The 15,000-nt window shown below is 43.6% G+C and overlaps 1 protein-coding gene across 1 annotated transcript in view; it reads left to right on the forward strand.

Annotated features, from left to right (window-relative positions):
• The first annotated feature begins 1,562 nt into the window (after nt 1–1,562).
• Nucleotides 1,563–15,000, forward strand: part of sos2 (son of sevenless homolog 2) — a 38,923-nt gene continuing 25,485 nt past the window's right edge. Inside the window, exon 1 of the mRNA XM_080850091.1 lies at nt 1,563–1,665. Within this exon, the coding sequence (XP_080706217.1) occupies nt 1,582–1,665 (84 nt within the window). The 5' untranslated portion in view covers nt 1,563–1,581. The remainder of the gene's footprint in view (nt 1,666–15,000) is intronic.

Consider the following 15,000-nt stretch of genomic DNA (forward strand, 5'->3'; position numbering starts at 1 on the left):
CTAGGATGTGAGATAGGATATTTCCACTGGGTGGCGATATTGTTTAATTGTAAATTAGCTAATAATGAGAAGTTACTGGGGAAATATCGTGCATAATGTATACATCGTGCAAATGTCTGGGACAGAATGGCAAAAGTATCAGTTTTGAAGCCCACCAATAATAGTACGACTAAATATAAAACATCAATGGTTTATAAATCATATTTTGTTCTAGGAAGGAATATGTAGGCTTTACGAAGAACAAAGATTGTAGCCTACAGTTACAGTAGGCCTACAGCTGTTCGTTTCTCCCCCCTCAATTTGCGAATAACAAGTCAGTTAATTAGTAGTTGTTTTCGATAGTTTCAAGTTCATCACACATTAAAGCACTGCCAAATGTGAAGTTTTTTTCTAGATCTCCAAAGACAGTTAACATTGTTTTAGAATTTCCATGTGACGTTATTCTGTGGTGACACTGAGCGATCCGTCAAAGGATAAAACGGTGCGCTTGATTTAAAAGGCTGGTGTCACTTCATGCAAACACTGAGGATGACTTTCGACTTTGCTATTCACACTCTGTCAGCCAGGAGGCCAACAGACGAGCCCTCCCTCCCTTTTGCGTTACGCAGATGCGGAAAGTGAGCCGACGCAGGAACGCAAAGAGAGCAAGTGAGGAGCCGAGATTATTTCAAACATGGACACGGACGCTGAACGGGAGAGTTGAATCAGGACTTCCACTAACGCTACCGCTACCAGTAACAAAAACAACAACGCCAGTGTTCCTCTGTTCTCCCCAGGAACGTTTTCAAGGGATTTTATTTCGAATTGTCTTTGAGGAGTTTTTCTTCATGAAGAGTAAGCTACTCTCGACAGACACGGAAAAGATGACAATTTCCTTCATAAACAGAAGCAAAGAAACTCTTCCTCAGGAATTGAATGAAGGATCTTCTTGTGCCATAACACGGATCCCTGTGCATCAAGGCCAAAGATACAGCCAGCGCATACAGATGTGCTTCTGAGCAGAAGGCTCAAAAGCAGACCTGCGAAATACAACTCCCACCGAATAAGATGCATTTTAATCGTGTCCTTTAGATCAGCGTCACTGACAACTCGTGCAAAATAAACAAATATTTTTGTGTTGCCAGATTGCTATCAGTTAGCTTGTTAGCTCGCTAACGTTAGCCGCTGTTTGTCGCGGGTGAAAAAAACCCTGTCAACTGCCTAATAGCAGCTAACGATAGAGTAGCGAGAAACGGCTAGGGATAGCCTGAAAGCTAGCTCGGAGCCCGGTTACAAAAAGTGTAGTAGCGAGTTAGCTAATCACGCAGCGTAACTTTGATAAATCAGACACGCTCAAATGATCTTTAAACTTTCATGCTGTTCTCAGTCGTTCGACAGATGGCATAAAGACGCGGTTAGTTCTGCTACAGCACGCTTAATTGGTCTGCTGTGTTTTGGCTCAGTGTCTAAACTAGTCATCTTAGTTAGCTAGCTATACCAAGTTTACTTTCGCCGTGCCTGGACAGACCCACCCACTAGGACTTTGGGGCCGATGCGGACAGATCAGCCGGGATCACGGCATCTCGACGAGCCGCAGCAGGCATGCAGCCCCAACAGATCTACGACTTTTCCAGCGAGGAGAACAGTCACAAATGGCGAGGCCTCTTCGTGCAGGCGCTCCGCAAGGTAACTTAAATACTAAAGATAAAATTAAGTTTTTTTTTTTTTTTTACAACTTAAGGTTGCAATTAATACGTCTAACAGCACACACTAAGATGTGCTTCTATTCAGTTAACATCACTGGTATTGGCATGTAACCCCAACGTTGCTTCATTACCAGAAACTTCGATGTTGACATATGGAAACTTGTGGGTAAAGTCAGGGAACCTCTTGTAGTATCAGCGAAATGAAAGTATTCATCTGAGGGATTTTAGCTTTGACTTCAACGACTACGTTACAAAGATGCTTGAACTCGGATGAGTATCTGGGTGAATCGGCAGGAGCACAATATTAAAAGGGTAACCTTAAGAAAGCAGGTCAATGTAAGTTTGTTAATAATGGATGATATCCATCGCACCAGTCAAAGGTACAGTATTTATTCCACTTGAATTACCCGACCCTGTTTGCTAAATGTGTGAGTTCAAATTGGGCCATTGATGGTCGCTGGCCTAGGCTATATGTTCGAGGCAGCCTCTGTTTGTCAAATGAATGGACATTAATGCAGTCGCTGGTTTGTTTGAGTTCTGAGTAAGAGGCGGGTGTCTTACCATGTTTATGACACCCAGAACGGTAGTGCATGGATGGAAGGGAGTGTATATTTATATGTGGTCAGAGTCTTTGTTGACTGGCCCCATTGTGTGTGTGTGTGTGTGTGTGTGTGTGTGTGTGTGTGTGTGTCTGTCTCCTGTCTGTTCTCATTTGAGGAAGTTGGATGAAAATACAAAGCTTTATCCCATGACATCATCACATAGCCGTAAGCAAAGGGGATTCTCCAGTCAAATGCAAAACACATACACACAGAAGGTCTGAGACATCAAGGGTTTCAGTGTGAAATGCTTGTAGGCACATACATTATATGCAACATGTCATTTCCATCACAAGTCCTTGCTTGTAGGTTTTCAATGCTTGACAAGGGACCACCAAACAGGCAAGGTCCTGCTAGTAGTTTTTGTGTTAGTGCATGACTGAGATTGTTTGCAAATACTTTATATTAAAGGTGCATTAAGGATTAATAGCTATTCGCTAAAGGTATGCTAGCAGCTAAAACTAACGAAATCTCTTGAAATGTGCTGACTTTGACATTATGACAAACTAATTACTCAACGACTGTCCTTACACAGTCAAACATCAATCATTTGCAACACAAGACTAAGCAAGACGGCAAATAAGCTACTTACTAGATCGGCAGAAGGTAATCAAAGTCAGGTCGGCGGGCATCGGCAGGCAAAACTACAGAACGCAGTTATATGCCCATCGACCCTGCTATGCCATTGGCACGGACGCAATTCTCCATATTAAAAGTCATTGTAGCGCCCCAATTTTTTTTAAGCTGTTATTTTAAGGTTAAACTGCTTATCCTAACCCTAATCCTGAAGCATAATTGTTGCATATTGTACCTTTAAAGCACTATGCAACAATTTGACACTTTTTGAGGTATGCTTTTAAAGGCAACTAGTTTTGGTACCATCCTCAAATTCATTTTGATAGGATATGGTCATGTGAACAGTTATATCACCTGTGTCTTTCCCACCAGCCATCCAGGATATGCCCTATGTAGTTCTGCGGTTGTGGGCTGGAACACCCTGCAAAAATGGACACAGCATGACATTGCCAAAATGCACCAGTTTGTGTGTTGGCTAGCCTCTGTCAGTGTCAACTGGGCTGTTGGTTGTGTTTGTAAGGTTTTTGCATGCCTTTTAGGTAGTTAGCTTGCTAGTTTTGGAACATGAAGATGAGTTCAGATGATTATGATGAAACTTCAAGAGAGATTGCCATGTATGTATGCCAGCTCTCTGTCACAAGGACCTTGCCAACTCATACAGTTTCACCTGATCATGACAGCAGAGCTTCGGATTAGTCAGTCAGTCAGTCAGGAGGACTAGAGGGGAGACAGTGAGCACAGTAGACCTTAAAAGCCCCGGTGAACTAGAAGGTAGTTGGGGGCAAACACAGTTTTAGTCGATATCTTCAGTGCAGTGTCATTCCAGAGCATGTTTATTTATCACTCCATCCATTTTTGTGGCAGAGAACGTGTGTGTTTGTGTGTGTGTGTGTGTGTGTTTGTCACTGACACTGACACTGCAAAATGCCCTGAACGATGCAGTCTAGTGAAACTTAACCTGTTTTTCATCAGCCTCGCTGGATGAATTTTGATTGTGAGACGCTTGGCAGTGAATCTCCTGCCAGCGCTTTTCTGCTGGAGGTTTTTTTCCTTCCAAGAAACACTGACGTCACAGCAGAGAGTGTCAACAACAACCCCCCCAACCACCAGCATATATATCTCCCTCTCTCTCTCTACTCTCTCTCTCTCTGTCTCTCTCCACTCTCTCTGTCACTCTCTCTCTCTCTCTCTCTCTCTCTCTGCCCCCCCCCCCCCCCCCGAACCTGTGACCCGTATGCACAGTCAGTGCAGCTGAGTTAACAATGGCCTCTCTGTGGCTCTGCCACTTTCCCTTTCATATTTCTCCATCTCCATTTATTTTTATGCCCTCGGACTCTGTGGCCTGTGGGGTCTCTCTCGTTCTCCTGCCCTCTCTTTCGCTTGCTTTCTCCATGTGTGTCCGAGTGTCTCTCGTTTTTGTTCTCTCTCTCACTCCCTCAAGTCCTTCTCATTGTAGTCCATTCTCCTTTTGTCTGTTTCGTTTTTGCTCTTTCGCTGTCTCTCTGTATGACACACTCACACGCACACACACACACACACACACACACACATATGCATGCAGAGACATATCGTAGCCATATGTGTGCCTATGGTATTTGGACAATGTTCATTTGGGGTGTGAAAAGTGAAATCTGTCTCTCTGATGTCTCACTGTGGACAGCCTGTGTGTTGGAGAGATCTGGCTCCTATCGGTCTCTCTCTCTCTCTCTCTCTCTCTCACACACACACACACACACACACACACACACACACACACACACACACACACACACACACACACACACACACACACAAACAAGAGAAGCCCCATGCTCATGTCTTATTCAGGAGGAGCTAAGAGCCCCTGCGATGACATCATCACACAAGCACCAACCCTGTTACTATTTGGTCATCCTCGGGACCCGACTGGCTCTCTCTCTCTCTCTCTCTGTGTATCTCTCTGTGTATCTCTCTCTCTTTCCTTCTCTTCATCTCTCCCTCTCTCCCTCTCCCTCTGTGTCTCTCTCTCTATCTGTCTATCTCTCTGTCTCTCTCTCTTTCCTTCTCTTCATCTCTCCCCCCTCTCCCTCTCTCCCCCTCTCTCTCTGTGTCTCTCTCTCTCACCCTCCACTTCCATCTATCTGCCTCTCATCTCCTTTTGCATCTCCCGCTCTTTGTCCTGAGCAGTGAGGTATTTCTGTCATCCTGTGTGGAATGTGTTTTGGAAGAAAGCCATGTGAAGTTTTAGCCATGGCCATTGACTTCCTCTTCACTTCCACTTCTACTCTTCAGAACTTGGGGCTTAAAGTCCCTTGACCGGCACAAAACCGCACTCACCTCACCCTCCCGTTCCAATCCCTCACTTCACCCCCCATTCCGGTCCCTCACCTCAGCCTCATTCCAGTCCTTCTCCCCTCGCCTTACCCGAGAGCCAGGTGTGACATCCAATTTAACCATTAGTGTACCACGGCAACATTCTCCGTCTCATTTGTCAGTGCTTTCCTTGTAAAGCATCGAACAGTGAACCATCGAAGAGAATACCACCTATGAAATAGCTTGACTTGTTATTTAGGAGAAGACAAAAGATTTACCCTACTGACACAGTCCCTGATTCAGAAGGGAGATTCAGTTACTTGATGTGGCTAAACTTTGCTGACATGAAAGGTCTGGATTTCCCAAGACAGAAGATGTTGATGGAGGTGGTGAACGGCAGCTGTGTTGGAGGCACCTAGCAGTTAAACAGAGCTGATCAATAAAGGCTTTCACGTCTTCATGTGAGGCTTAAGACGGCTTAGCTTTAAACAAGCTTAGTGTAATCTGGTGTGTGATCTCTATTAGTGAGACCTCTGGACTAAACTAGCTGGATTGTTGTCGGACAGTGAGTTACCTGTTCTGAGTTGGTTCTGTTGAGAAAAAGATTGTGTGTGTGTGTGTGTGTGTGTGTGTGTGTGTGTGTGTTACCAGTATGCCCCGTGTTGACCATGCACCGTTGTTTATGGTGGCTTACTGCCGTGGCGTCATTGTGACCTCATTGTGTGTGTGTGTTTATCTGCGCTATGTGTCTAATGCGTGAGAGATAGTGGTTGGTTGTCATCACACCTTCTCTTATCTGTTGTGAACCTTCTGCGTATTCAGGTGTTCATTTAACATCTGTTCTGTGTTGGGCTAGCTGTGTGAGTGGAACGGTCATAAATGTACATGCATCTTGCTGCAGTGCAATGCTGCATTGTTACACACACTGTTGTGGTGTGGTGTTGCGCTAAAAATCAAGTGTGTGTTTGTGCATGTGTGTGTGTGTGTGCATTCATGCCCATTGATGGGTTTTGTAATCGGGCTTTGTTTGGCTCATGATAATATTGTGGTTATTGTGACAGGAGGAAGTGGGTGGGGGAATTAGGACTGGTAGCAGACATGTGTGTGTTTGTGTGTGTCTTCTGATATCTGAATGAATGGGTTATGGGCATAAACCAGATGAGTGTGTCAGCAGGTGTTAGGTGTGTGTACGTTGTTGCGTGAGTGCTTAAGGCTGTGTGTGTGTGTGTGTGTGTGTGTGTGTGTGTGTCGTGTGTGTCACACAACCCATAGTGTAAGAGGGGCATCTTGGTCTGTGTGGCTCTGCTTGACCTTTGTGGTGTTTGCCATGGGATTTTGTAACACACATACACAGATACGATACACTTTTTCAAAGACACACACACACATACACACACATGCTGCTGTTAATAATAACTGTGCATTCTCCAGTGGTGTACTCTCTGACGCCTGCAGTAAAGGCCAAGGATTGGGTTTCAGCCCTTCTCCTGCTTTCCCTGGAGAGGATTCTAGCAGGGGTTTGTGTGTGTGTGTGTGTGTGTGTGTGTGTGTGTGTGTGTGTGTGTGTGTGTGTGTGTGTGTGTGTGTGTGTGTGTGTGTGTGTTTGTTTGTGTGTTAGGCCGGGGTGGGTAGGATTGGGTTGGGGGGGGTGGGGTTGGGGTTGTAGCTGTAGCAGGCAGAAGGACAGCGCACCAACAATCTTTCTGTTAACAAAAATCCCTATCACGATGATTTTCCGAGCTGCTTGTCTCCTGATAGAGCTGAGAAAAAGTCACAATGGTGTGTGTCTGTGTGTGTGTGTGTGTGTGTCTCTCTCTATGTGTGTGTGTGTGTGTGTGTGTCATACATGACCTCTCCAGATGCTTGTGTAGTAATAGCAGATGATGTAATGCCCTGAGACACACAGAATGACACATCATACACACACATGTGGTCACATTACCAGCAACCTGAGACAAACATGCACATTTACGCACCCACTTTCTCTCACATCTCTCTCACACACACACACACAAACACACACACACACACACATGCAAGCTACATATCGTGCACAGGTTTGTGTAAGAATCCATATAGATTTGTGAAGTACCCTAATGTGATTTGATCTCACCTCAGATCTCAGCACGGACACAAGTGTGTGTATGATTGGTGAACTGGTGAGGCATGATGATGAACCCTTCTCTCTGGTCATGTTTCTCCTTTACGCTAAATCATATCTGGTTTTAGACATTTTGGTGGTTCTGCCTTCTATCTTTTTCGGTCTGTCTCTCTCAGAGGCTGTTACAGGCTTTTGTCCGCTGAAGTTCCATCTGACCTCCCCCTTTCTCCCTCCCCCTGAATCCCCAATACTTGTTGATATTCTTTCTCCCCCTCTCATGGTATATCTCCCCTCAATCACCATCTTTTTCAGTCTCCACTTTCTTTCTCCTTCTCTCTCTCTCTCTCTCTCTCTCCCGTGGCCCATCCACCCATCCTCTGACCCTCCACATCAATATCTCTCTCAGGCTCCCACTATGATCCCTCTCCCTAGAGTGACTACATTGAGTAGAAGATAGATGTGTGAGTGCGTGTGTGTGCATGCTCAGGCATGCATTTACAGTTAGGTCCATAAATATTTGGACATTGACACCATTTTCATCATTTTGGCTCTGTACACCACCACAGTGGATTTTGTGATTTAAGTGCAGACTCTCAGCTTTAATTTGAGGGTATTTCCATCCAAATCAGGTGAACGGTGTAGGAATTAGAACACATTTGATATGAAGCCCCCTTTTTTTAAGGGACGAAAAGTAATTGGACATACTAACATAATCATAAATCTTATTGTCACTTTTAATTCTTGGTTGCAAATCCTTTGCAGTCAATGACAGCCTGAAGTCTGGAACCCATAGACATCACCAGACGCTGGGTTTTGTACCTGGTGATGCTCTGCCAGGCCTCTACTGCAACTGTCTTCAGTTCCTGCTTGTTCTTGGGGCATTTTCCCTTCAGTTTTGTCTTCAGCAAGTGAAATGCATGCTCAATTGGATTCAGGTTGGGTGATTGACTTGGCCATTGCAGAACATTCCACTTATTTGCCTTAAAAAACTATTTGGTTGCTTTTGCAGTATGCTTCGGGTCATTGTCCATCTGCACTGTGAAGCGCCGTCCAATGTGTTCTGAAGCATTTGGCTGAATATGAGCAGATAAAATTGCCCAAAGCACCTCAGAATTCATCCTGCTGCTTTCATCAGCAGTCACATCATCAATAAATACAAGGGAACTAGGGATGCACGATATTGAATTTGAGCCGATATCCGATATGCCGATATTTACAAGCTCATTTTGGCCGATTGCCGATGCCGATACCGATACACCTCAGCTTTATAATTATTAAAAAGTCTCTCCTGTACTATAATTAATCTGTTATTATGCTAGGGTATTGCTGTAAATACAGGACATTACAGAATTGATTTGTATCAATTTAGAAATAGACATTCACTCATGAAACTGAAATGGTTTCAAATATGGCAGATTTATTTATATTTTCACGTCACAACTTTCATACTTGAACAGTACCTCCTTGAACTTGAACAACTACACTCTGGAAATGCAGCTTGGCTTACTTGGCAAGCTAACGTTGGTTAACTGACTTACAGTTTAATAACGTCCCTTCTAGGATTTCTAGACTAATCTATGTAACGTTATTGCCAAGTTAGCTGTATAAATTCCATATGGAAAAGTAAGCCATGTGCAGATAGCGTGGGCTCGTGACATAACGTTTCACATCGCGTCAAATGAGGCATCATCAGCTTCTCTGGTGTCACGTAGCATGCTTGGCTAACTTTGCAAGCTAACCTTGGTTAACTGACTTACAGTTTAATAACGTCCCTTCTAGGATTTCTAGACTAATCTATGTAACGTTATTGCCAAGTTAGCTGTATAAATTCCATAAATGCAAAAGTGAGCCATATACAGATAGCGTGGGCTTGTGACATAATGTTACACATCCCATGAAATGAGATATTATCAACTTCTCTGGTGTCACGTAGCATGCAAGCTAACAAGCCAGTGTTGTCTAGCTAACTCCGTAACTTATTAGCGCGACAGGTAATGTTGTAAAGCGTGGCAGGCGGGTGGTCTGCATCTATGCATGCAACCTACATTATGGCCAAGCTGCATCTCCTCCTCCTTCTCCTTAAAAGTTTTCTGACAAATAGGCATTTCGTCATCATCCTCTGATACTGTGAAGTAGGCTACTGCCACACAGCCGAGCTCATAAACATTTGCTTTACGTGCACATAATTTACACGTCACTTTATCGGCCAGGTACATCGGCAGAAATGTTACATATCTGCAGATACCGATAATTAGGTTTTAAAGCCGATACCGATGTCTTCCCGATATTATCGTGCATCCCTAAAGGGAACCAGTTCCATTGGCAGCCATACATGCCCACGCCATAACACTACCTCCACCATGCTTCACTGATGAGGTGGTATGCTTTGGATCATGAGCAGTTCGTTCCCTTCACCATACTCTTCTCTTCCCATCATTCTGGTACAAGTTGATCTTTGTATCTGTCTATAGGATCTTGTTCCAGAACTGTACAGGCTCTTTTAGATGTTTTTTTGGCAAACTCTAATCTGGTCCTCCTGTTTTTGAGGCTCACCAATGGTTTACATCTTGTGGTGAACCCTCTGTATTGACTCTGGTGAAGTCTTCTCTTGATGGTTGACTTTGACACAGATACGCCTACCTCCTGGAGAGTGTTCTTGATCTGGCAAACTGTTGTGAAGGGGTTTTTCTTCACCAGAGAAATAATTCTTCTGTCATCCACCACAGTTGTTTTCCATGGTCTTCCGGGTCTTTTGGTGTTGCTGCGCTCACCAGTATGTTCTTTCTTATTAAGAATGTACCAAACAGTTGATTTGGCCCCACCTAATGTTTTTGCTATCCCTCTGATGGGTTTGTTTCAGCAACAGATTCCAAACGCAAATACCACGCTGGAAATGAACTCTAGACCTTTTATCTGCTCCTTGTACAGCCTGGTAAATGATAAAAAAAGCGAGGGAATAACACTCACCTGGCCATGGAATAGCGGAGCAGCCAATTGTCCAATTACTTATGGTCCCTCATAAAAAATGTGTTGTAATTCCTACACCGTTCACCTGATTTGGATGTAAATACCTTCACATTAAAGCTGAAAGTCTACACTTAAGGACATATTGGTTGTTTCATTTCAAACCCATTGTGGTTGTGTACAGAGCCAAAATGATGAAAATTGTGTCAATGTCAAAATATTTATGGACCTAACTGTATGTGTACACTGTAGGGCTGAAACGATTACTCGAGTAACTCGATTACAAAAAATGTTTGAGGCAAATGATTTGCCTCGAGGCTTTGTCTAACTAATATAGACACTAGCGCTAGTTAGAACGTACATTATTTGTGATTATTTTTAGCCTATGTTATGAGTTGATGGTGATGACAAGGCATCATGTTAGGTAGCAAGTAAGCAAACAATTCTCCAAGATCTCATGTCATGCACTCTTCATTTCTCCCTATCGCAAGTGTGGTCACACACATACACACAGCTGTTGAGCTTTGAACCTGGTTGCACGACGCACTATTGGTAGGGGAGAGTGGGGTGATTTTTGCCACCCCTTATTTCTAGGGAACCAGAGAAAAAATTGGTCAAGTGACCACACATTTTTGAAGAGTCAGCCATTTAACTCATCCTGCAAAGAAGAGAGCCTCTTTGCATGAGAGATAAGCACATTTAAGTTCAAAAAACATTTTTTTGCCTTCCAAGGTAAAATTTCTACGATCACGTTTTTTTGATTGTTGTGTCTAAACGGGTTTAGACAAGTTTAAAAACATGTCACACATGTTTTAGTGCTTTGGTTAGCTACACTATGAGTCTGTAAAGCTAGTATGATTTTAGCTCAAAACAGCTGGATGATGCATTTTTTCCAAAACGGATGGGCCAAATTTTATATAGCAACACAGTTTCTGAGATGCAAATATACTGTTTTACTTCAATAATCAATGGTACAATTTACCCCAATGTATTCTCTTACAAGAGCAAGTTGTGCCACAAAACCACTTTTTTGCAGAAAGCTATATTTCTTAAATACTATATTTCAGATCCAAAGTGATTTTTCCCAAAGATGCACCACATCCTAAAATATATGTACATATTTTATTAAGAAGCATTACTGTCATGACCTCGCTTAAAAGTCACTTTAAGTAAAAACTGGCACATTTCACCCCACTCTCCCCTATTGTTGTTTAAAAACGCAAAAGTACTTTTTATCCTATTACTCGATTAATCGATGGAATACTCGATTCCAAAAATATTTGATAGTTGCAGCCCTAGTACACTGCCATTTAAAAGTTTGGAATCACTGAGAAATGCCCTTGCTTTTAAAAGAAAGTCATATATTCTTTTCTTTTCAGATATCCTCACATTGATAAAAATAATGTTTTTATTGTTGATTGTTAATGAACGCTACAGCTGAAGATGAATGACTGAATATACACAAAGGCGTAAAAGGCCCGGTTTCTGCCACCTAATCCTAAATGATCATGACCATGAGGCTAATTCATCATTACAAAACCCTTTTGCAATAACGTGCGGCTGAAGACTGTTGTGCTGTTTAAGGAAGCGCTAAAACAAGCCTTCTTTGGGCTTCTTGAGTTTTTGGAGCATCTGCGCTTGTGAAATTGATTGTTTTTTGTTTTTTTTTAAATGGTCAGAAAGAAAGTGCTCTCTTTAGAAATGCATCAGTCCATTATTGTTTTAAGAAATTAAAGATAGTCCATGCTTCGAATTAGCCAGGAACATGAAACACATCTCACGTCTGCACCACATCCTTCCAAGAACAGGGCACAGCAGCTTTAACCAGTATTCAAAGACACTGTGTCTCACAGTAGTGGCCCCTGTGTGCTGTGTGCTGGACACCACCCCTCACAGTAGTGGCCCCTGGACACCATCTCTCACAGTAGAGGACCCTGTGTGCTGGACATAGGGCCAATAGTTTTCCGCGAAAACGGAAAACAGACGGAATACGCGGAATGGACCATCTGAAACGGAATGGACCATTGAAAACGGAATTGCAACTTTTCAAACGGAAACATAATTTTGTGCATCAAAATCGCCCAAAACCCCCTGTATTTTACCCTGTAAGACTGAATTTCTTTCAAATAAACACAAAAAAGATCGCAACAATGAACAAACATTAATTAAAGAACAAAAGCAGTCAGAAAATGTCAGTCTGCGCTGAACTCTGCTCCGCCCACGCCCCCCTTTTGGTAGTCACGTTCATTTTGCTCATCTTCCCAATCGCATTAAAAACAAAAAATGTTAAGTCTTCTATTCTGTTGATGACTGGCAAACAACAATCTAAGAAGGGCACGTATTATTCACTGAGTTACCAAAGCAGTCTTCTTTATGGGGACTAATTAGCACTGCACTGAATTACATACATGAGTTATTGCTATATATATATATATGAGTTATATAGAACATAGCTAAATCTCCGCTTAGCATGCATGCTAACACTAGCAGGTAGCCCAAAATTTGGTATTTAAAACACGATCTATCACAGTAGCAACTTCATGAAAACCCTTACTTTCATTAGGTATGGACATAATGCCTCACATACAGGTCAAACAATGATGATTTAAGCATTGGAAATGTATAAGGCACAGTACGGTCAACTACTTGGCGACAAACTGAACTCTCACTAGTTTATGACTGAGGGAGCTCAGAGCAGACAGCGTTGCTGGGCAACATCACTATCAACAGAGTTTTTCATACAGTTAACGTGCCGAAAGGCATTTTACGGCAGTTTTTTTTTTTGACGCGGAATCACGGAATTACCAAAAACGTGACACGGAATTTGCTTTTTTTGACGCGGAAAACTATTGGCCCTATGGACACCATCTAGTGGCCCCTGTGTGCTGGACACCATCTAGTGGCCTCTGTGTGCTGGACACCATCTCTCACAGTAGAGGCCCCTGTGTGCTGGACACCATCTCTCACAGTAATGGCCCCTGTGTGCTGGACACCATCTAGTGGCCTCTGTGTGCTGGACACCATCTCTCACAGTAGAGGCCCCTGTGTGCTGGACACCATCTCTCACAGTAGAGGCCCCTGTGTGCTGGACACCATCTAGTGGCCTCTGTGTGCTGGACACCATCTCTCACAGTAGAGGCCCCTGTGTGCTGGACACCATCTCTCACAGTAGAGGCCCCTGTGTGCTGGACACCATCTAGTGGCCTCTGTGTGCTGGACACCATCTCTCACAGTAGAGGCCCCTGTGTGCTGGACACAATCTCTCACAGTTGTGGCCCCTGTGATGGTCTGGGGGTGCTTTGGTGCTGCTGTCGGATGTATTGTTTACAGAGTAAAATGAATCTTTAACATCCCATAACTCCATTGCCATGCCATCCCCCGTTGACACTTTTATTCTACAACCAGTTGTTGGCCTTCTCACCCCATAGTGGAACATAGGCCATCCATAGCGAGCTTCCACCAGATTAAGTATCCACTTGTTCTCAATGTTTCAGTAATCCAGTAAATCCACTGAGCGAGGGATTGGCCCACCCATTCTACAACAAGACAGATGCCCAACGTATTGCTCTTAATGATGCGAGGCGTACTGTATATAGTGAAGAAACAGCCAAGTTGTGACGATGCAAAGTTGCTGCAAATGAATGTCTTCTTTGATTTGGAAGCACAAAATTGTTATTTCAAACCGTAATCCTAACTTTGTCAAGGTCTGGTTAATTTTGCTCCTTATCTGATGGAAAACATATGAGTTTTTCCTAGAAAATGTGTCATTTTTTGAGTGATTCCAAACTTGGTAGAATGGTAGTGTGTATATGTGTAGGAGACTGAGGGAGAGGGAGAGAGGGAGGGAGAGAGAGAGAGATATGACGGAGGGAGCGATGAAGGAGATAGAGCTAGCGAGGGAGAAATGGAGAGAGAGAGAGATATGACGGAGGGAGCGATGAAGGAGATAGAGCCAGCGAGGGAGAAATGGAGAGAGCACTGGGACTCCCTGGGCACCAGCTCTCCGCACTTAATGGAGAGAAGCCATGAAACCAAACACCCATAGCAGCAGTGTGTGTGTGTGTGTTCTGCTTTTCAGTGTGAGTGTGTGCGTGCTGCTTCTTGGTGTGTTTGTGTTCTGGTTGTGTGCGTGTGCGTGTGCGTGTGCTTGTGCGTGCTGCCTCTCAGTGTGTGTCTGTGTACCTGTGCTGCTTCTTAGTGTGTGTGTGTGCGTGCGCTGCTTTCCATTGTGTGTGTGTGTGTGTGTGTGTGTGTGCATGCTGCTTCTCAGTGTGTGTATGTGTGTGCGCATGCGTGCGTGTGCTGCTTCTCAGTATGTGTGTGTGTGTGTGTGTGTGTGTGTGTGGCTTCTCTGTGAGTGTGTGTGTGTGTCACTTCTCTGTGAGTGTGTGTGTTGATGTGTTTCCTTGTTTTTGCTATCTCTGCCTTCATATCGTGCAGCAAAGCAGTAGGGTCCTCACTCATTTTCCATTATATAGGCACACGCTTCATCATAGAAACACACATGCACACTCATACATACATACACACACTCATGCATACACACACTCATGCATACACACACTCATGCATACACATACTCATACATATACACACTCATGCATACACACACTCATGCATACACACACTCATACATACACACACTCATGCATACACACACTCATGCATACACACACTCATGCATACACACACTCATGCATACACACACTCATGCATACACACACTCATGCATACACATACTCATACATATACACACTAATGCATACACACACTCATACATACA

The sequence above is a fragment of the Sprattus sprattus genome (assembly GCF_963457725.1).
Source record: "Sprattus sprattus genome assembly, chromosome: 13".
In the NCBI taxonomy this organism is placed as follows: domain Eukaryota; kingdom Metazoa; phylum Chordata; class Actinopteri; order Clupeiformes; family Clupeidae; genus Sprattus; species Sprattus sprattus.